The sequence below is a fragment of the Arachis ipaensis genome, chromosome B2 (assembly GCF_059453495.1).
Source record: "Arachis ipaensis isolate K30076 ecotype BB chromosome B2, ASM5945349v1, whole genome shotgun sequence".
NCBI lineage: Eukaryota > Viridiplantae > Streptophyta > Magnoliopsida > Fabales > Fabaceae > Arachis > Arachis ipaensis.
In genome coordinates, this window is record NC_142437.1 from 102600505 (window position 1) to 102622784 (window position 22280).

Genomic DNA, 22280 nt, shown 5'->3' on the forward strand with positions numbered 1-22280 from the left:
TAATCCTGTTAGCTTTGGGTAATTAGGGTTTTTGTGGCCATAAACTAGTTTTTGAACTTAACCCTCTAATTGGAATTAAGTGACCATGAGAGTGGTGGTTAATGAAGGTTAGAAGAGGCTAAATCACTAAGAGATTAGGGTTTAGACATTTATAGTGTGCCATAGAATGAATCATGTATTGTTAAAATAGTTGGTAAGAACTTTTAATCCAGAAAGATAAACATCTCCGAAACCTTAACTGTTTTCTCATATTGCTTTTACACCAACCATTATTTGCTTTCTTTATTTCATTGGTTATTGTTTATGCAAATTGCAACTCACCAAACCCCTTTTTGATTCGCCTAACTAAGTCCAATTGGATAGCCATTGTTTGCTCAGTCCAACAATTCTCATGGGATTGACCCTCACTCACCTGAGGTATTACTTGAATAACCCGATGCACCTGCCGGTTAAGCTGTGCGAAATTCTCAGCTCACGTACCAAGTTTTTAGTGTCATTGCTGGGTATTGTTTGTGATTGACAACTACTAGTTGTCTAGTTGTTTAGATTAGGTATTTTTATTAGTTTTGTTTATTTACTTTTTCTTTTAATTTTTGAATTTTAAGTTTATTTATTTTCTCTTTATTTTTTTATTTTTTCTTATATTCTGGTTTTAAGTTTGGTGTCCCGTTAGTGTTTTTTCTTTCTTTTTATTTTTGAAAATTTTAGGTTTTTTTTCTCTTTTTAATCTTCGAAAAATTTTTAGGTTATTTTCAAATTTTTAATTTAATTGCCTACTTTAATTTATTTTATTTCTTATTTTTTTTAGATATCTCACTAGGAGTTCCATACTTTGACATAGAGGCTCCCACCTTTTCTTTGTTTCTTGTTTGTTTTTTAGCAGGAACACGGATAAAGAACTCCTTGTTGAGTTTGACTTTGAACCTGAGAGGACCTTGAGGTGACGTTTGCAACAAGCCAAAGCCTACAAAGCCGGAGAGAATCTCAAGAAAATTTTTGAGAAGGAAGATGAAGATCCCACCATGGACGCTAATGGTGGAAACGTGAACGCTGATGAGCAGGGAAGGAGGACGATTGGCTTATACACTGCACCCACTCCTGACTTTTATGGGCACAGTATAGCTGTACCTGCCATTGGTGCCAATAATTTTGAGCTGAAGCCGCAGTTGATCACTCTAGTGCAACAAAACTGCAGTTTCATAGACTCCCGCAGGAGGACCTGAATTTATTTATGTCTAATTTTTGCAGATCTGTGATACTGTAAAGACGAATGGAGTGAATTCAGAAATTTACAAGCTCATGCTCTTTCCATTTGCTGTAAGGGACAGAGCAAAACAGTGGCTTGACTCTCAGCCCAAGGAGAGCCTGGACACAAGGGACAAGGTGGTCACTGGATTTCTGATCAAATTTTTCTACCTCAGAAGCTGACTAAGCTTAGGGTGGATGTCCAAACTTTCAGGCAGAAAGATGGAGAGTCCCTTTACGAAGCCTGGGAGAGATTCAAGCTGATGATCAGGAAGTGTCCCCCTGACATGTTTCTAGAGTGGACCAGGCTGCAGATCTTTTATGATGGCCTTTCTGAGATGGCCAAGATGTCACTCGACAACTCTGCTGGTGGTTCCTTGCATATGAAGACGATGCCTGAAGAGGCTAATGAGCTTGTAGAAATGGTTGCTAACAACCAATATCTATACACTTCTGAGAGGAATCCTATGAACACTGGGACTACTCAAAAGAAAGGAGTCTTGGAGGTGGACACACTGGATGCCATCTTGGCTCAGAACAAGATCATGTCCCAGCAAATTAGCATGATATCTCAACAATTAACAGGGATGCAAGTCTCAGGTGTCAACACTCAAGAGACATCCTATGACATGACTAGGAGCTACAACCAAGGGGATGCTTATGGCTATGCTCAACCCACCAGGGAGCAAGTAAATTACATAGGAAACTCCTCTAGAAATCCCAATAATGATCCCTATGCGAATACTTTCAATCAGGGATGGAGGAATCACCTTAACTTTAGGTGGAGGGAGCAGCCACAGAAGCCCCAACAGAGCTTCAACAATAATCAGGGTGGAACCAACCAGAATAGGTTTAACAACCGACAGTTTCAGCCCTTTCAGCAGCAGTAAAGACACTCTTAGAACCAAGACAATTCTGACTTAGGCACAATAGTCTCTGAACTTTCCAATACCACTCACAGCTTTATGCAAGAGACAAGAGGTTCAATTCAGAACTTAGAAATACAAGGTCAATTGAGCAAAAGGATACCTGAGAGACCTCCTAATACCCTTTCCAACAATACAGAGGTGAATCCAAGAGAAGAATGCAAGGCCCTCATCATGGGTAAGGAGGCCGAGCCTAAGGAGGTGCATGCTGCTGAGGAATTAAAGGAAGAAAAGACTCAAGCAGAAGCTAGAAGCACAATGTTACATGCCCCATTGGTAACACAGAAGCCTGAAGTCCAACACCCTCAGAAACTGCAAGAGGATACCAAGGAGGAGCAATTCACTCAATTCTTGGAAATCTTTAAAAAGCTACACATCAATATTTCTTTTGCTGAGGTGTTGGAGAAGATGCCTCCCTATATGGCCTGTTTAAAAAGCGCACTCTCTGAAAAGAAGGCCTTGAAGGGAGATGAAACTGTGGTGTTGACCAAGGAGGGCAGTGTACTGGTTCAGAGGAGGCTATCCAAGAAGATGCCACACCCCGGAAGCTTCCTGATTCCCTGTACCATTGGGACTATTACATTTCAGAAGGCACTATGCGACCTTGGATCAAGCATAAATTTGATGCCGCTCTCCGTGATGAGAAAGCTGGGAATTCAAGAGGCGCAGCCTACAAAAATAGCACTGGAGATGGCTGACAAGTCTTAGAAGCAGGTGTATGGGCTAGTGGAGAACATACTAGTCAAAGTTGGAGAACTCTTCCTCCTGGCAGATTTTGTGATATTGAACATGGGGGAGGATACAGAAAACTCCATCATCCTAGGAAGGTCATTCTTAGCCACTGGAAGAGCCCTCATTAATGTAGAGAGAGGTGAATTGGTGTTGAAGTTACATGAGGATTGGATGGTGTTCAAAGTTTTTAAACCTCCACCAATCTTTAACAAAAAAATGTACCTGCATATAGAGCTCAGAGCTTAAGCCTTCTCACTTGGTGGAAAGCCATACAGTACCCCCTGACATCAAACCTAAATTTGGTGTTGGGCATCCACCACCCACCAAAGTGGAGGAGGCCCTTAAAAGAATGTACCCAAGGGCTGGAGGAATAAGAAGATTCCTACTAAGGACTTTTCACCTGGCATGAAGGTGGTGTTCACTAGAAGTCCAATTGTACCACATATTGTGAACAAGATCCTGTCTCTAGAGCATGTTGAGCTTATTCATGAGAGCACAGAAAAGAAGTTCACAATGTAGGGTGAAGATCTGATCTCCTATGATCTTCCTCCTTAGAGGAGCTGCCCGTCAAGCTAGTGACAGAAAAGAAGCGCTTGTTGGGAGGCAACCCAACCATTAGTATTCTTTAAGTTTACTTTTGTTTTATTTCAGTTTGATTTCATATCTTTTTATTTTTTTTCATTGATTCTCATAGTTTTCCTAGTTTTTCTAACGTTTTTGATCATGTACAACACTCAGAACAGGGACAGGAAGACTAAGATAGAAGAACAGAACGCCCTGGAGAGAAATAGTTGTAGGTGATAAACGCCAGGGAGGGAGTTTAATGCCAGGGAGGGCGTTTAATGCCAAGAGAGGGAGCTTGGATTTGGACGTTTAATGCCCAAAAGGGGGGCATTCCAACATAATTTTCTACCCCCCAGGGCTTTTAACGCCCATTACTGGCGTTAAACACCATACAAAAAAATGTTTTACCTCGTGGCGCTAAACTCCAGACCCGGCATTTAGCACCCAGGGAGCTACTGCGATAATGAAAGAGGAGTTTTCACCATTGGTTAAACCCCAACCCCCAACTACTTTTGACCAATTCAAACCTTATCCATTCTCTCTCCTCTTTTACCCACTTTTCCATCCAGATTCATCCATCTCATCACCCATTACGTCCCTTGATTCTCTCAACCCACCTCCTACTCCACCCAATCCACTATCATCTATCCCATCCATCTCTCCTCCCAACAACCCAAAATTCAAATTCAATTTCTCTCTCACCCTTTCCCCATAACCGAAACCCACCACCCCTACCTATAAGTACCCATCTCTTCATCCACGTTCACCATACCTCCCACTACTCTCTCCTTCTTCCTTACCTTCCACCATACACACTCCCTTTTTGTTTCTTTTCCATTTTTCCTTAGCCAAGGCTGAAGCCTTCCCCTCCATTCCCTCCTATCCATTTTTCTTTTATTTTTCTTATTTTGTATTCTTACTTTGCTCAGAGATGAGCAAAACTTTTAAGTTTGGTGTTGGGTGCTCTGCTTTGGTCCTTCATTTTTTTACTATCTCCAACGCATCCAAGACTGAAGAATCCTCCTCAAGGAAAAGGAAAGAGAAGGTGCCTACCTTCGACCCATGGGACTTTATTCGGTTCTCCTTTAAGACACATGAGGAGTATTTTTATGAGGCCGTTCACAAGAAGAAGGTGATTCCTGAGGTCCGCTTCGATTTGAAGCTGGATGAGTACCCGAAGATCCTATACCAGATTCTGAGACGGGGTTGAAAAGTTCTGGCCAACCCCGTGACTGAGGTTGGAGTATTGATGGTGCGAGAATTCTACGCTAATGCATGGGTGACATACAATCATGTCAGAGGCGTGAACTCGGAGCCAAAAAATTGGAGCACCATAGTCAGATGGCACATCATAGACTTCAACCCGGAGAGTGTGAGGGTGGCGCTGCAGTTACCACCATCCGGAGAGGACCCTCAGTCATACACTCGGAGAATCAACACTGACCAGTGGTTGGATCAGGTTCTAGCTGACATTTGCCTCCCCAGAGCTCAGTGGAAAAGGGATTCTAAAGGCAAGCCATACCAACTAGGTAGGCATGACCTTAAGCCAGTAGCTAGAGGATGGTTGGAGTTCATTCAATGTTCCATCCTCCCTACGAGTAACCGTTTTGAGGTTACAGTCGAGAGAGCAGTGATGATTCACTGTATTATGCTTGGCAATGAGGTGGAGGTGCACAAGGTGATCCCTCAGGAGTTCCACAGGATAGCTGACAAGTCCTCCACCACTGCGAGACTGGCTTTCCCTCAACTCATCACCCCATAGTCTCTTTCAACCTCACCTCACCTCATCGCCGGCTGTCTCCTCTGCTTCATCTCACTGGCCATGGTGTGTCTCAAATGATGTCACGTCTGTAGTTCCCCTACGTCGTCGCGTCTTTGGCTCGAGCAACCTGCCTTGGCGCGGCTCCTTGCTCCACGTCTCTCGTCGTCATCGATGTGTCCTCTCTGTCACTGCTGCCTCCCCTCGCCAGAGTCTACTTCACCGTGCTCGAACAGGTTGGTGGTCTCCTCACTTCTCTACGTTCGTGAAGTTCTCCATTATTTCTGTTTTTTTTAGTTATTCAGTTTGGATTTTAAGTTGATAAAGTGAGTGAGAAACGAATTAATGATGTTGATTATGAATCTGTTTATTTTTTATTGTTGTTGATTATAACTTATTGATTATAAATCTGTTTATTCAGCAACTGCTTGATGTATGTTGTTAATTCTTGGCAATATAATATATATAGGTTTAATGGTGATTAATGTTTTTTCTTCCAATTATTGGTGTTTATGGTTATTTTTGTTGATATGCTATATTATTGTTGGAAACAGAATATAAATATCATTAGCCATTTTATTGTTGCTATATTGTTGCTGACGGTAAATGTGTTTAGGCTATGTTCTGTTATGTGTGTTTCTTTTTCTCTTAGATTGATAAATAGTAACATTTAAAAATAATCAACAGTAATCAACTTATTTTTATATGACTTATTGTAACTAAAATGAAAAATTCTGAGCATATATAAGGATGACCCTTAGATAGTTTCATTATTCTATTCAGCATTTTCAATTCTCAAATTTGATATTTGTATCCTTTTCCAAAGCATTGTTTTTACTATTTTTATATTTTTTATTTATGTATGATCGATTTTATCGATTTAACCAATATTTTATATGAAATAATAATTTGACCAATTCGATTACCGATTTAGTTCTGATAACAATGAGTAATATGTTACCTGTCATGTTTGCTAATGGAATTTTTTGCTTTATAGTTGGGGGCTTAATATGCATTACCTTTTGGTTGTGTGATTCATTACTAGGAACTAAGTGATATAAAAAAAATGTCAAAGAATTAAAACATATGAAAATTTGATAAATATGAAACTAAAACACTTTACAACATTGCATGATATAAAAAAATGAACTACTGACCATATGAACTACTAATGACACAGTTTGATCTTTTTCTCCTCTTAGTATCCAATATTCTTTTTCTTTTAAGTCTTGCAAGCTTTGGATTCAATCTAAAATCATAGTTGTCCATAGAGTCGACATGACATATGAAATTAAAGTTAATTTTAAGCACAAAGAAAAATTATATATTTGCCAACACATAAAAAAGATGCATGATATGTAGATATAAGATTCGATTAGTCTTGAAAAGAATCACATGTTCTTTCATCAAAATGATTTCAATTAATATACAAAATAATAACGTACTAATATTTTTAATTCACACCCAAAATAAGTGTATAATAATAAATAATTTTGAGAGTTTCTCCTCCAAATAGTAAATTTTATATTAAAAATATCTTAATAGTTGCAAAAAATTAACCCTTTAATTCGTTATCTTAAATCACTACACGTAAACACTAATTAAGATAATCTTAATTGAAATACAAAATTAGTTAAAACATGTAAATTGAATTCAATGACTTAGTTAATAAAATTATATAGACATTAAAAATTATTCATATAGAAAATATATCAAAATTATAATTAATAAATAATAACTGTAGACCATATATCCTAAATCTCGAACCAACAATCCTATGGGTGCTCAACACTATGAATACCAAATGTATAACAGATCTTAAAATCTAAATCTCTCGTATAAACCCAAAAATCCCATTATATGTTCAATACTGTAAACACTAATAATATGAAAATAACAAAATTCTAAATTCGAAATCTTCGTATTAACCCAACAATGGGATAAAAAATTCAATACTTTTAATTAGTGATGTTTGAACATATGTATTAAAATTAAAAACTTTAATCTTTCAACCATAAATTCTAAATTATAAATCATAAATCCTAAATTCTAAATCCAATATTATAAATTCTATATCCTAAATCTTATACGCTAAATTCTAAATTTTATATACTAAATTTTAAATTCTAAATTTTAAATTTTAAATCATAAATCATAAATCATAGATTCTATATTCTAAATCCTAGGCCTTATCCTCTAGATATTAAACCCTTGCACCTAAAATAATTTTATAATAACAAACGATTTTGAGAGTTATTTCACTGTATAGTAAATTTTATATTCTACGCCTTAGACCCTAGATACTAAATCCTTGCACCTAAAATAATTTTATAATAACAAACAATTTGAGAGTTATTTCGCTATATAGTAAATTTTATATTCTAGGCCTTAGATCCTAGATACTAAGAGCCCGTTTGAAAAGTAGTAGAAATACTTTTTCTGATTTTTGAATTATGAAAAGTCACAGTAGGTAATATTTTAAAAAGAACTTTTAACTTCTCAAAAAGTTAACTCATAGTTTTTTGAAGAAGTAGAAATATATGACTTCTCCTCCTCAATAAGTCACTCTATCATTTACAAAAAAAAATGACCTCAATACTGGCCCCACCATCATTTTCACCCAAGGTTCCATCTGTTAGAAGTATTGGCCTTCCGCCATCATTTTCACGTAATGATTTATCTGTTGAAAATATTGATCCTCCACCACCATTTTAAAACAATGTTCCATCTGAATCACCTATTGCATATATTTCTTTCAATTTTTTTTATCATTTTATCACTCTATTTTTATTATTAAATTTGTATTTAACATTGTGTGTGGTATAAAATTTCAGTTTTAATTTTATTTTTTTCTATGTGATTTTATTTTTATATAGCTGCTATTATTTTTATAGTTAGTTATAGAAAGTTCTTGACCCCAGTAAAAGAGGAGAAAATTCTAACAGATGTAAAAATAAAATAAAAAATAGTAACAAAATATACATTGACACACATTTCACATTTATTTTTTATTTTTACCTACCATATCATACACAATAAAACAGCAAACACTAACTACACAATAATTTCTTTGGCATTGCCATCAAGATCAGAGGCGGAGTTTTGTTCAGACAAGGGGGGCCATGACCCCAAACTTTTATTAAAAAAATTAGTAATACTTCTTTAAAAAATAAAAAATAGTTCAGTTGGCTCAAATATTTTACTTTGATTTAAAATACCAAAGTTCAATCTTCACCTCTTGCTTTTATTGCACAATAATTTTTAGTTTTAAACATTCAAAACATGTTGGATTTGGACTGAACTGAGTGTATTCGCATTTCGCAACTTTCTATTCATTAAGTAACACTCATTCTACCTTTGAGTTCAAATATAAAAAATTAGGTATTTTTTATTTATGTAATTTAATATTATTTTATATTTTACTTTTTATTTAATTTAATTTTTTATATGATAAAAAATATTAGAATATTCAATAAGTATTGATATTATTGTATTTGTATAAATTGATAAAAAATTTAATAAATATTATAAATTTTAATATTTGTCCTTCTAACTTTTATTTTACATATTTTACAGGATATATTCAAATTTTTATATAAAATAATCATAAAAAACCAAAGAATCGATGCATTTTTTAAGAAGAATGCTAATATTTAAGAAGGAGAACATATCACTTTTACAATATTAACACCTATAAATAGTTATTCTACTTTAATGAATCACGAAAAAATTGAGATACAACCTTCAAAATTTTAAAGAGTTGCATCTGATGAATTTGACCTTAATTCTTTGGAACGAGACTCTTGAAAACGGCTTTAAATTTGGCAATATCACCTAAATCACAGAGATGAGGTTAGACGAACTTATCTTAAATGGGTCTATATCAAAAGCATCTTGACAATTAGAGAAAGTATAGGGAGCCAATGACCTAAGCGTACAATGTGTACAATGAAGGTTTAGAAAGTATTAGAGATATGATTATTAGTGTACATTGTCCTGTCAGGTTACGTTTTTGGGATGAGTGATTTTAGGACATGGTATTAGAGTTCTAAATTCGAAAGGTCAAGAGTTTGAACCTTGGTGAACCCAAAATTAGTTTTTTATAACATGAGATATTTATTGTTCCTGATATCCGGATGGTTATTTTGGATAGTATAGGTGATGTTCATTTTATTCATAAACCAAAGATTTAGTCCATTGTACACATTGTACGGTTATGCCATTGGCTCCCTAGCACTACTCTGACAATTATTCTATCTGCCCCAAATTTTATTTCAAGTTCCACCACTGATCAAGATTATTGTGAATTAAAATTTTATTACTATTTACCACATACAAGAACACCGTTATGGGTAAAGATGAAGTAGAAGAACCGGTTTCTACCTAAAAATGGAATTAATAAGAGAACAAATAAAGATTTAATTGCCTAAACAATTGTAATCTTAATGATTAGGTTGTAGAAAATCAACATTTAATATTAAAAAGTATTTGTTATTATCGTTGTTTTAATATCCATTTCTTTTTTTAAATTATACTTTTTGAGTTATTTATCTAAACGCTACAACTTTAAAATAAGTACTTCTATAACTAAAAATCTAAACACAAAATAACTTATTTATAAACTACTATTAATAAAAATACTTATATTTTAAGCTCTTTTTTTTAAAAATCTTATTTAAATTATTTACCCAAACTGAACTTAAACCCTTGTACCTAAAATGATTTTATAATAACAAACGATTTTGAGAGTTATTTCACTGTATAGTAAATTTTATATTCAAATATCCCAGCAGTTGTAACAAATTAAGTAATTAACCCTTCGTACGGATATCTTAAGTCACTAGCTACACCGTAAACACTAATTAAGATAATCTTGATTGAAATACAAATCTTAGTTCTTACACACTAAAAATTAGATTTAATGATTTAGTTAATAAAATCATATCGACAATGAACATTATTCATATAAAAAATATATTAAAATTATAATTAATAAATCTAAACCCCATACCCTAAATTTCTCCCATAAACCCAACAATGTTAGGTGCACAACACCGTAAACACAAATAATTCAAACATAAAACAAATTCTAAAATCTAAATCCCTCCTATAAATCCAACAATGTCATGAGGTATTCAATTTCATAAACATTAATAATTAAGAAAATAACAAAATATTAAATCCTAAATTTTCTTATTAACTCAACAATGCCATGAAAAATCCAACACCATAAACAATAATATTCATTAATTAGTAATGTTTGAAAATATATATTAAAATTTAAAAAAATTAAACTTTAAATTCTAAACTATAAATTCTACACCATAAATTTTTAAATCTTAAATCATAAATCATAAATCTTAGACACTAGTTAGATTTTAAATCTTAAATCGTAGTCTCATAGATCCTAAATCATAAACCTTAGGTCTTAAACTCTAAACCTTAAATCCTTGTGCCTAAAATAAATTATTTTGAATGTCGTTTATCCGTGTATAGTAAATTTTATATTCTAATATCCTAATAATTGTAAAAGATTAACTTTTCGTACTAATATCTTAAGTCATCACCCCGTAAATATTTACCAAAATAATTTTGATCAAATACAAATATTAGTTATACCATAAAAATTAGATTCAATGATAAAATCATATTGACATTAAAAATTATTCATGTATCAAAATTTTAATTAATAATTCTAAAGCAAACCAATTCAATGTCATCATATATTTATGTATAACTTAAGGGAGTAATGTCATTCTTTTTTCTCCTTTTATTAATGGTTAATTTTTAACTATCTATGAGATATAACTCAAATAATATAGTCTCTTAATACTTACTTAAGACGTCATGAATTTAAATCTCTCTATATTTGATATAAAAAAAAAGATAGTTAAATTTTAACTAACAAATGAAAATTGTGCCAGAGCACTTGGCTTATCTCCTTAGTTGCAAGCAACCCAAAATTCATTAATATGATGTCCTTCAACCCCCGCAATAAGTTTCGTGGCGGGAGCAGGATCAAAATTGGCTCTTTGCAATATAAACAAGTATCCTTGAATGTTTGTGATCTGAATATACAATTATATAAATATTAGGTAAAAATTCAGATACAGTCAATTTTATATAAAATTAATAATTAAGAATTATTAAATAAAAAATTTATTAAATCAATTAAATCATCTAATAATTCTCAACTATCAACTTCAATTACACTTAAATTTCCACTTAAATATTATCACTTGCCATTTATTACTTGGAATTAGGATATAGGAGTATTCTTTATTCAAAGTACGTAACCTCTTCTATGTTACGTACTTGCATAGGTTTGGCGGATAGGAACCCTGACTCAACTTAGTCTCAAACCTTATCTGATTTTTTTTTTATTTTATTTGTTTATTCTTTTGCTAAAAACAAGTAGTTCGTTATCAAATTTGGCTCGACTGGATTGGCTTGACCTGAAATCCAATTACCTGACTGGGGTAAGTCATCCTGCAGACCGCTCAAGGATTGGTCCGGAGAAACTTGGTTCGATTTGATGGTATAATAAAACCGGTAATCCAGCCGGTTTAAATAACCCGGTCCAGGTCATTCTGAAATTTGTTTCATTCAATCTTGAAACGACATCGCTTGGTCCCCTCCTCCCCCCCACCACAAAAAAGCCCTAATGACCTCATCTGATGGTGATGGACGTCCCTCTTCTCTCTTCAATCTCTTTTTCTTCACCGTCGCACTCAATGACGTCTCCGAGACTACGCCGGTCCGACGGTCTCACTCGCTCACTCACTGTGTCGCACTCAAGGTCGCCGTCGCGCGCTGTGTCATCACTGCGATCTCACTGTGTCGCCGTCGCCCTCCTTGCCATCGTCTTTGCCGGAGTCAGAAGAAAAGGGAACCAGTCAACCAGCGTCTGAGGTCGTCGTCGTCTTCAGTTGGTCAGCTTCTTCCCTGTTCTTTCTTTTTTCAATTTCATTGAATCATTGCTGTAAGTCATCATTGAATCAATGCAGTAAATCATCAGGGCTGAATTCACTGATTTATTGTTACTGGTGGTTGAATTTGTTGCTCTGTTCCTATTACTGTTGCTGAAATAATAACTTCCTCAAATTTTTTTGTTGCTGTATACCTGTATTGACTGATTTGATTCTTACATAGGTACTATTGATTTGGTATAATTAGTTGAATTTAGTTTTTAATTAGGCTGTAAATCATTAATTCACTGATTTATTGAATTTGTTGCTGTTACTGTTGCTGAAATCGTAGTTATGAGAATGGAACTGATCCGGTTATATGATTGGGTCATTGGTTCAACTGGTAAATCACTGAATTAATAATTGATCTGGTCATATGATTGGATTATTGGTTTAACCGATGAATCACTGAGTCACCTAATTGACTCAATCATAAATAAATAAAAATATAAAATTATAAAAATAAAATTAAAATTAAAAATTAAATGCATATTTTTAAAAATATATTAATAACAATTAAATGTCAACTCTTATTATGGTATAAAAAAAGATAATAAATTAGTCACTAATACAAAATACTTTTTCAATTTAAGGAAATAAGTGAGAAAACAAAAGATAACACAATAATATCAATATATTAATATATTTATATATCATGTGTTATTACTTGTTTGGTATCCATGTCAATCTATGCTTAAAAAGATAAAAAAAAAAAATTCAATGATGGTTTATTATATATTTATTTTTTATCACCTATATTATTAAGAAACAAAGTGGTACAGTGGCATGGGAAGTGCGCTGCATGCGCGCTGCCGAACTGGCCAAACCATCGATTCACTGATTTTTCGATCGAACCGACTAGTCTGGCCGGTTCTTATAACTATGGCTGAAATAATAACTCCCTCAAATTTTTTGTTGCTGCTGGATACCTATATTTGACTGATTTGATTCTTACATAGGTGCTATTGATTTAGTATAATTAATTGAATGTAGTTTTTAATTAGGTGTTTTTTTGCTAGAATTTTAAAAGTGTCTTTATCACAAACACCACCAGAAACACCACTTATAATTTTATAATGTATTATTAATATGTTTGTGAAAACATGTATATTAATTTTTGATTTTAATTTTTTTTATAATCTTATACTTATATTTAATTAAGACCTGGTTAACCGGATGAATTAGTAACTCACCGGTTGAATGAGTGACTCCAACCTATAACCGAGTCAATTATCTGGTCGGTTCTAATAACTATGCTAAAAATTATGGGTGTTCAAATTCAAAACGATCCAAATTAAACTGTTCATCCAATTTAATTTAAATTAAAAACGATTAAAATCACACTAATTTGAATTTGATTCATTCTATTTTTTACAAACTGTATGGATCGGATCAGATTTCTAATCTACTTTTTAAAACCAATCCAATCTAATCCAAATTACACAATGTGCTATAATATTATTATTTTATTATTATATTTATAATTTTATTTATAATATATTTAATTTGTTATTTTTTTATATTATTCATGTATTATTATTATTTAATTAATATTTTATGTTCAAAATAAAATTTATTTTATATTAACTTCTAATTTTATTTCTATCCTTGTATTATTATTAGTTTTTAAGATATTATTAAAATTTATTATATTATTATTAATTATTAAAAATTTGATGTTATATATATATATATATATATAATTTTTGTAATTTATAAAATCGTAAATCCAATCCAAACCGATTGAAATCGGATTACATTGGTTCGGATTTTCTTTAAAAAGTTATTCAATCCAAACTGCACAGATCGGATGAGTTTCAAAACCAATTCAACTCGAACACCCTTACCAAAAACTCTGCTTCGTCCTTTCTTCATCTGCCATTCTATATCCATCGTTGTCACTGTGTTTTCTCTAATCTCTACCCACAAATGCACGCAACACCACCACAGATATCATTCTTTGAAACTCTGATATTGCATCACCTAAGCTTCCAATCCACAATTTCTGAGTTACCATCAACATTCATAATTTAGGACAAACTTACCGTCTTTTTTCTTTTCTCCTTTTTCTATTTTTTTTGCTAGTGTTCGGTAGCTCGTCAGAGCAAGTTTCTCTCACCAAAAAAAAAAAAAAAATTAGAGATGTCAAGAAGCTGTGTGCGAAGAATTGGAACATGGATCCCTTGTGTTTCCAAGAGAGGGTTTTCTAGTTCACCTTCTTCTTCATGCGTCCAAAAGAGCGGTTCTGAGCAAGGTCTCAAATCATTGAACCTTTATTCTGCAATTAACCAAGCTCTCCACATTGCTTTAGACACTGATCCACGGTATGTGTCATCATTGTTATTGTTACTGTTGTTGTTTTTATTGTTATGATGGACTTTTTAGAGAAAGTACATGGAACTAACTTTTAGGTAGTCAACATTAGTCAATTTGAGTGTTTAGGTTTATAATTTAAGATTTAGGGTCAAAAGGATTATAATTTAGGTTGTAGAATTTAAGATAAACAAATTAATTTAAAAAAAAGTTGGCTGATGTTGGCTGAAAATAGTTAGTTATGTAGCATTACTCGAAAATGTCCTAGATATTTTGCAATTTTCTTTTGATGTGTATCATGTGCATTGAGTTGGGAGAGAGGGGAGTGGGAAGTAATAACATTGTGTTTTAATAACTGAAATCATATTGAAAATTGTTCCTATATATTGGAGAAGTGATTATTAGGTACTAATAGTCTAATACTATTGAATAGTTGAGATGACAAATAGTATTAGAAATTCTATGTTTCAACTCTCTTGTATAATAATGCATTTATACATGATTTTGACAATGAAATTGTTACTTATCTTAGTGTGTATTCGATGATGCTTAAGTTTTCCATAGAGATAACTTTTTTATCAAGAATGTAGAAACTTTGTCCGCAACGTCTTTGATTAGTTTTCTGCGCTAATGTAAAGTGTTAGAGCGATAGTAAGCAATCGGAACCGAGAAAAAGTAAGAGAGAATGAATATGGTTTTTGAGCTTCAATTATTTAGACATTGGCTCTTACCTTTAGGTTTGACTAACTAAATCTAACCATTGCTAATATGAAGCTTTGTATCCTACTATCCTAGTATACATACATAAATAACAAGTATTATTATTATTAACAAGAGAAGGATAATAATAATTATGGAGCATAATCTATCCCTCATTATAAAAGATTAGGGTAAACAAGAATACACAAGCAGCAACATAGAAATGGAGCGAATTTCTCCAATCTCTCTGCATCTTTGGGAAAAGATACTCTTCTAAAAATTTTATACTCTTTAAAGATGTGAGTGTTATGCTCTATCCAAATACCCTTACTAGTACCAGAAATAGCAAATTCGCATAAATTTTTGGTTTTCTTCCTTCTCCCAAAACACTTTAAACAAGAACTGATTTAAGTCTCTATGTTGCACCCAACACCCATCAAAGATGCTAAACAATGCATTCCATGAAAATGTAGCATCTGGACAATTTAAAAGCAAATATGATACTGATTAAGAATTCAATCCACACATATTGCACATGTCTAGGAAATAACGTGGCTTCCAGCAGGCAATTGTTTTTAAAAAAAATCATATGATTTTATTTCTTCTAGGATTAATTCGATCCCATTGTTGAATGAAATTGATATAAGTGTATGTATTTCTAGTACACCTTTAACTTCCCATTTACATATCTTTAACTCTCATTGTGTGAAACAAAATTATTTTTTCGTATAGCATCAATATTATGTTCAACCTCATCTTCTCTTGCATTTGATTTCAGTTCTTATGTTTTCGGAGAAGATGTGAGCTTTGGTGGGGTCTTCCGTTGTACAACAGGATTAGCAGACAAATTTGGGAAGAAAAGGGTTTTCAATACTCCCTTATGTGAACAAGTATTTCTTTACTTCTTTGTTGCCTTTCTGTTTTCTCTTTTCTTGTTCTATTCCCATTCTCCCCCTAAATTTTTATGACTTGTTATTATTCTAAAATCTCACTAGACAGTTCTAGGAAGATGTGTTCAATTGAAGATCCAAAATGATTCAGTGAACTTCTTTAGTTCTTTCTTGCTATGTATGTTTCTAATTGTTTGTAACTAGTATTCCTTTAGCACTGATGTAAAACAATTATGCTGAAATGCTATTCATAGGGTATCGTTGGCTTTGGCATTGGTCTAGCGGCAATGGTGAGTCTCAGAGCTTAAAATAGTTTTACTTCCTAGTTTTTAACCAACGAATTTAGTTTTCCTTCTCCTTCTCTTTTTCATGTAACAATTGTTTAAACTCCTTTTATATTTTACATGGCAGGGAAATCGAGCCATAGCAGAAATTCAGTTTGCAGATTACATTTTTCCTGCTTTTGATCAGGCATTCTCCCCTCTCACGGCTAGTTTTATTCAAAGCTAATTTCGATAAGTAATTGATCAGTTATTGTTTCCAGATTGTCAACGAAGCTGCTAAATTCAGATACCGAAGTGGGAACCAATTTAATTGTGGTGGTAAATTTCTTTTCCTGCTTTAACGTTGGAAGTTCTGGCTTATTTCTATTTTCACCTGTTGCATGAAAATCGTTTTACTCACTCCTATAGGTTTAACGATTAGAGCCCCTTATGGAGCTGTGGGCCATGGTGGGCATTACCATTCTCAATCCCCTGAGGCTTTTTTCTGTCATGTTCCTGGTATCAAAGTATAGTGCTTTCATACATTCATCTTTTGCTGGTTAAACTTTTCTTCATTTTTGTTTAAAGGTCCTCGTCATGTGTAAGATGATCATCGGTTTAGACTAAGTGATAGTGAACATGCATGCCTAAATCTAGTCATCAAATTAAGACAGCTAAAAAATAATGGAATTAATAGAAAGCACCTGCATCTTACCTCCCAGATGAAGCGTGGCAGGATATCTCAAATTTTTTTGAAGTACCATTAATTTATTCAATGATATGCTTGGTGGTGTTTAGGCCTTGAGTATAAAACTGATTTCATTCAGGAGCATCTTAACCCCTGTGGTTGATAATATAAATCAGAAATAGTTTAAAATCCATTGACCAGTCACAAATGGTAATATGATTTATACTAGTTCCTTGTTTATGATATCTATTCTTACATCTTTGAACCAAAGTTACAATGGAATTTCTGCTACCATCAATATGAAACCCGTAAATTCCATTATCACCGACTTTGAACCTAAGTTAGATACCTATTGCATGCAGTTTACTACTTGTATACACAGATTTCATATAATTAACGATCTTAATGTAGAATACTGTTGTTTTATGGTTGGTACTTTTTTACGAAATGGCTCGAGTGTTTCTTGTAAAGGTGGTCATCCCTCGAAGTCCCCGAGAAGCAAAAGGGCTATTGCTGTCTTGCATTCGAGATCCAAATCCTATCGTATTTTTTGAACCGAAGGTTGTGTTTTATCATGAGAATTATGTCTTCAGCTTCTTTATGGCATTTGACTTGTGAAAATTAAATCATTTGAATCTTGGTTTCAGTGGCTATATCGTTTGGCTGTTGAAGAAGTACCAGAGGATGATTACATGTTGCCACTATCCGAGGCAGAGGTACAACACAAGTCGCATTAAATTCATGAAATGAAGTTAGAAGTTCGTCATAACTACAGAATGATAATTCTGTGAAACATTTAGTCTAATAAATTTTTTTAACATATACTCAGGTGGTTCGGCAGGGAAGTGATATTACACTTGTTGGATGGGGAGCTCAATTATCTATAATGGAACAAGCCTGTCTAGATGCTGAAAAAGTAAGTTGCATTGCCACAAAAATAGGTTACAACATGTATTCTGCATCACACAATAATTCTCCATGGTTTACAGTATGTTGGGCAAGTTGTCGGGCAAGTTGTCGCTGAAGAATTACACTTGGTATTTGGAATCAATCTTTTTTTCCAGAAAGGGAAAACAAATTGAATTTGGGGTTGGGATATTTTATCATACGTTTGGTTGAGTTACATGTGGAAGGAAACATTTTTTTTAGAATTCTAATGTCAGAGGGAAGCTGATTCTGTTTCCATGATTGACAAAAGAAATTAACAGACTAGAATTGGAAACCATGGTCAAATAGTACGACATGAAACTAATATATCACATTTATTTTATGTCAAAAATACTATGTGCACACCAAAAATCAGTTACCAAATTATCCATCATGTATTTGTGTATAAATACATGCGAAGTTTAACTCGTGTATTTTGTATTTTAATATATATTCTATACAAATAGTTCATTTAGTGGCTGACTTTTTGTCTAAACCTAGTATGGTTGATTAATTGATTTTATATATACTAGTATATCAAGGCAGTACTTTTTTTATTTATTAAATGTGTAATAGCAATAAAAATGGAATTACCCAATATGACAAGTTGTTTATAACTTAATTATGAAGCTTATAGATGTAGAACAATATGCCATGCAAGTGCTACATAACTTATTTAGTATTAAATAAAGTAATAAACTCAAGTATGATAAGCACATCTTTTCATGTCGTGTCAATGTACATATGTCCAGGTGAAACTGTAGTTCAGCAGTATGTCAATTTGGGGGGTTGGTATTTAATTTTCATATATAAAACTATTTAGAGCATCCCATTTGTAGATTCTTTTTATTTTCCAGTGGAAAATTTGGTAGTTGAAACTCTCTTAAACTACTTACCGTTGGGGAAAAAATAATCATAATATGAGAAAAATACTGAAAATCACAATTTGCATGTCTATGATAAAATATTACTTGTTTCTTAAAATTTTCAAGTTATTGTGACATTTTACAGGAAGGAATTTCTTGTGAACTGATAGATCTGAAGACATTAATACCTTGGGATAAGGAAACAGTGGAGGCCTCAGTTAACAAGACAGGAAGGCTACTTGTGAGTAAATTAATTTCAACGGTCAAAAACCGATGTATCCGGATTTATAATTGTGTCCAAATACATTGATTAATTATATTTAGATGCATTGATTTATCACTTTATGAAAAAAAGTCAAAATGACCATCAATGTGGAATGGAGGGAGTGTCTTACATGATGCTTTCAATGGGATGTATAGATTAGTCATGAAGCTCCGGTAACTGGAGGTTTTGGTGCTGAAATCTCGGCTTCCATTGTCGAACGTTGCTTCTCGAGGGTATGCTTCAGCCAAATTATTGTTGTAGAGTATATGAAATTGCATTCATACTTAACCATATTCAACAATATCTGTACGAATTCCTATCCTAACCGTCTCTTTCGTTGTTTGTTGTACAGTTAGAAGCCCCTGTAGCGAGAATCTGCGGTCTAGACACCCCTTTTCCTTTGGTGTTTGAGCCCTTCTACATGCCAACCAAGAATAAGGTAACTTGTCTGTTCGCCTTAATTTCTTTACAATCATAATAGGTGGACACAAAAATCAGTTACCAATATAAAATACATATTGAAATATAAAATACAAATTAAAAATGAGTTAAACAAACACGTATGTATATACAAATACATGATGACTGATTTAATAGTTGATTTTCGGTGTGCACATAATATTTTTGTTTTACTTGTAGGGTAAATTACACTAAGCATCCTTGAGATTACGTAACAAGTTCTGCCACTTATTTTATGCAGATATTGGATGCTATTAAATCAACTGTCGGTTACTGATGAGCTTCATTACAATCTTTCAACCATCTATGTGATCTTGAATTGCAGATATTGCATGATCATGTTTGGGACGAAATGGATTTGTATATGCATTGCAGACCATGGAATCTGGAGATTAAATTAATCATGCCTTCTCCAAATGTAGAACATTTTTAAAAAATAATAATAATAAAGGAAAGAATGAATGAAACTTGAAAATCAATAACCATACATTCGCATATTAGTCCCATCCTTGTAATTCTATATATAATAGGATTGTATCACATGAAATATTTAAATGAGAATGTGAGAATACATGCTAACTTGCTAAGCCAATTGAATTAAATTAAATGGCCACTTTAAACAACTTGCATGACATTCTCCGTCTCCCTCCTCCACCCTCTTCTTTTCCACCGTGTGCCAGAAATAGTGACCCTTTCTTTCCACTTCTGCCTTTGCTACTTTATCGATGTTGGCACTGCCCATATGTCTTAATTATTAAAGTTGTCGCGCTAGTTTTTAATATAGGTTTTTACACGACTATCCAATTAATTGTGTTTAAATGTCGATTGAATTAGTGAATTTGGAAATTAATTATTTTTGTTGACGTGACAAATTAGATAATCGCGAACTGTTTGTATATGTCTATAGCTTATTCCCCGTTTCTTGATTTCATGTGACTTTGGGATTCTTTAGAATTAATATTAACCACTTTATCCTTGAAGAATGCAGGTGTTTTCACTGTTAGTATAGAACTGCTCTTTTAGCTTTTCTTTTTTAGAAAAATTTTTGGGGCAGTAATTTTTAGTATTTTCGACTATTATTTAGTTAGTACAAACACTAAATTGTCTTCAACAAATAAATTTTATTAATTTATGTGTGAAAATTTTGAGAAATTTGGGTATAAATTATATGCTTGTTGTGTGTAAAACGTTCGTAATATAGGTGCAAATTATTGCTAGTCAAATATTAGGTAATAATAATAATAATATTTGTTGATCATGTAGCATTGTTCTTTTTTTAATTGACCCGTGAGAAATGATAAAAAAAAGGCAGCACCCGCAAATATTTGTGGGATTACCTACTGTTGGGAATAAGTAGTATGACTACGATCCAATCAATCACGTGTCAAATAATTTGTTATTGTTATTATATTAAAATGTTAATATAATAAGGTCCTTGATTAAATTTAGAGATTTATCATTGTGATAGTGATCATAATATTGAGAGATAAATCTTTTATAATTTAATCTAAATTGTTCTTGGTCATAGGATTATTAAAAAGGACATTAATAATTCGGAAAGATTAATATATATATATATATATATATATATATATATATATAATGGTCTTCATTGGATGAAGATTAATAGATCTCATTTATTAAATTATATATATAGATGGTGTATATAGGGATATGACCATTGAACTGACTCACTCTGAGAATTCCTAATGGTTATAATTACCGCATATTTGTCAATAGGATATTCTCAAGATGAACATAGTAATAAAGTTTCCTTTGACCTGTGACTATCATAGTAATTAACAACATATTTATTATACTTTGATCCCGGACACCTAATACCCTAGGGTGCTAGTTGAATGGATATTGGGTATGATGTAAATACTTGTAGAATTAATGATCAATCAATAAGAAATCCGTCAACTCTCGGTAAAGAGTTTGAGCTCTATGATTATAATGAATGAGATGAATAAACCATGGCCAAGGAGATTGAATGAATAAAGGAATGAGTTTCTTAAGTCATTCACAGTTCATTATAATAATGGTAACAAGTTAGAGTTTGACAATTAAACCATACTCTAAGGGTTAACCAAGAGTTGGAAAGATGGAAGGAATTATACTTTGTTCTTCTAAGGTTCTTAGTAAAAATATATTACTTCATACTATCGGGTCGTTGAGGAGTGTTGCTAGACGCCAACCTTGATTAGTAAATTTAGTATGACTAATTTACTACCCGCTTAGTATTGAACCTATGGGGTCACACACTAACGAGTGTTCTAACCTTTGCTGTAGAATTATTTAATTATTATTTTGATTTGATCAAATAAATAATTATATTAATTCAAATGAAATATTATTATATTCTTTGCTAGCACCAAGAATATAATAATAGTATGATAATTGTGAATATTATATGAGATTTGAGAATAATTAGTTATTCTGTATCTAAACTTGAATTCTAAATTTGGATGAGATCCTAACTGATATGATTTAAAATAACAAGATATGATTTAAATTTGAATTGAGAATCAAATTTAAAATCAGTAACAAATCTCATACTATATATATGTATGCCAAGAGTAGAGAAATGATGAGAAACAGAAGAGAATAACAAGAGTTTTATTCTTTTGCCTCTACACACATAAATGTATGTGAGCGTAATTCTTGGAGAAGAATTTTATGGCGTGCAAAGAGTTGCAAGAGGTTTCTCAATTTA

General features: G+C 32.7%; 2 protein-coding genes across 3 annotated transcripts; both read left to right on the forward strand.

Moving 5' to 3' along the window:
- Window positions 1–1022: 1022 nt before the first annotated feature.
- On the forward strand, window positions 1023–2879 carry LOC107627542 (uncharacterized). Its single transcript, XM_016330375.1, has 6 exons — window positions 1023–1178; window positions 1249–1317; window positions 1422–1661; window positions 1704–1934; window positions 2001–2095; window positions 2207–2879. Exons 1-6 carry the CDS (start codon window positions 1023–1025, stop codon window positions 2877–2879), a joined length of 1464 nt encoding a protein of 487 aa, XP_016185861.1.
- Window positions 2880–11822: 8943 nt separating this feature from the next.
- Window positions 11823–20048, forward strand: LOC107625595 (2-oxoisovalerate dehydrogenase subunit beta 1, mitochondrial). Of its 2 annotated transcripts, none has more exons than XM_016328277.3 (14): window positions 11823–12158; window positions 14280–14518; window positions 15985–16096; window positions 16351–16386; window positions 16508–16567; window positions 16641–16698; window positions 16789–16886; window positions 17519–17608; window positions 17695–17763; window positions 17877–17963; window positions 18986–19081; window positions 19261–19338; window positions 19458–19544; window positions 19806–20048. In XM_016328277.3, the coding sequence occupies exons 2-14, from the start codon at window positions 14337–14339 to the stop codon at window positions 19839–19841; spliced, it is 1089 nt and encodes a 362-aa protein (XP_016183763.1). In that variant the 5' UTR covers window positions 11823–12158; window positions 14280–14336; the 3' UTR covers window positions 19842–20048. The 2 variants fall into 2 exon arrangements, with proteins under 2 accessions (XP_016183763.1, XP_088359760.1); XM_088503634.1 differs by lacking the exon at window positions 14280–14518 and having other exon boundaries at window positions 11895–12025; window positions 12066–12158.
- The last annotated feature ends 2232 nt before the right edge of the window (window positions 20049–22280 follow it).

Coding starts and splice junctions, on each gene's coding strand:
- LOC107627542 (XM_016330375.1), top strand. CDS start 1,023: ATGGACGCTAATGGTGGAAACGTGAACGCTGATGAGCAGGGAAGGAGG. Junction 1,662..1,703: donor CTGAAGAGGCTAATGAGCTT/GTAGAAATGGTT, acceptor TACACTTCTGAG/AGGAATCCTATGAACACTGG. Junction 1,935..2,000: donor CTCAACCCACCAGGGAGCAA/GTAAATTACATA, acceptor ACTTTCAATCAG/GGATGGAGGAATCACCTTAA.
- LOC107625595 (XM_088503634.1), top strand. CDS start 11,904: ATGGTGATGGACGTCCCTCTTCTCTCTTCAATCTCTTTTTCTTCACCG. Junction 16,568..16,640: donor TTTTTCCTGCTTTTGATCAG/GCATTCTCCCCT, acceptor TATTGTTTCCAG/ATTGTCAACGAAGCTGCTAA. Junction 19,339..19,457: donor TCGAACGTTGCTTCTCGAGG/GTATGCTTCAGC, acceptor TTTGTTGTACAG/TTAGAAGCCCCTGTAGCGAG.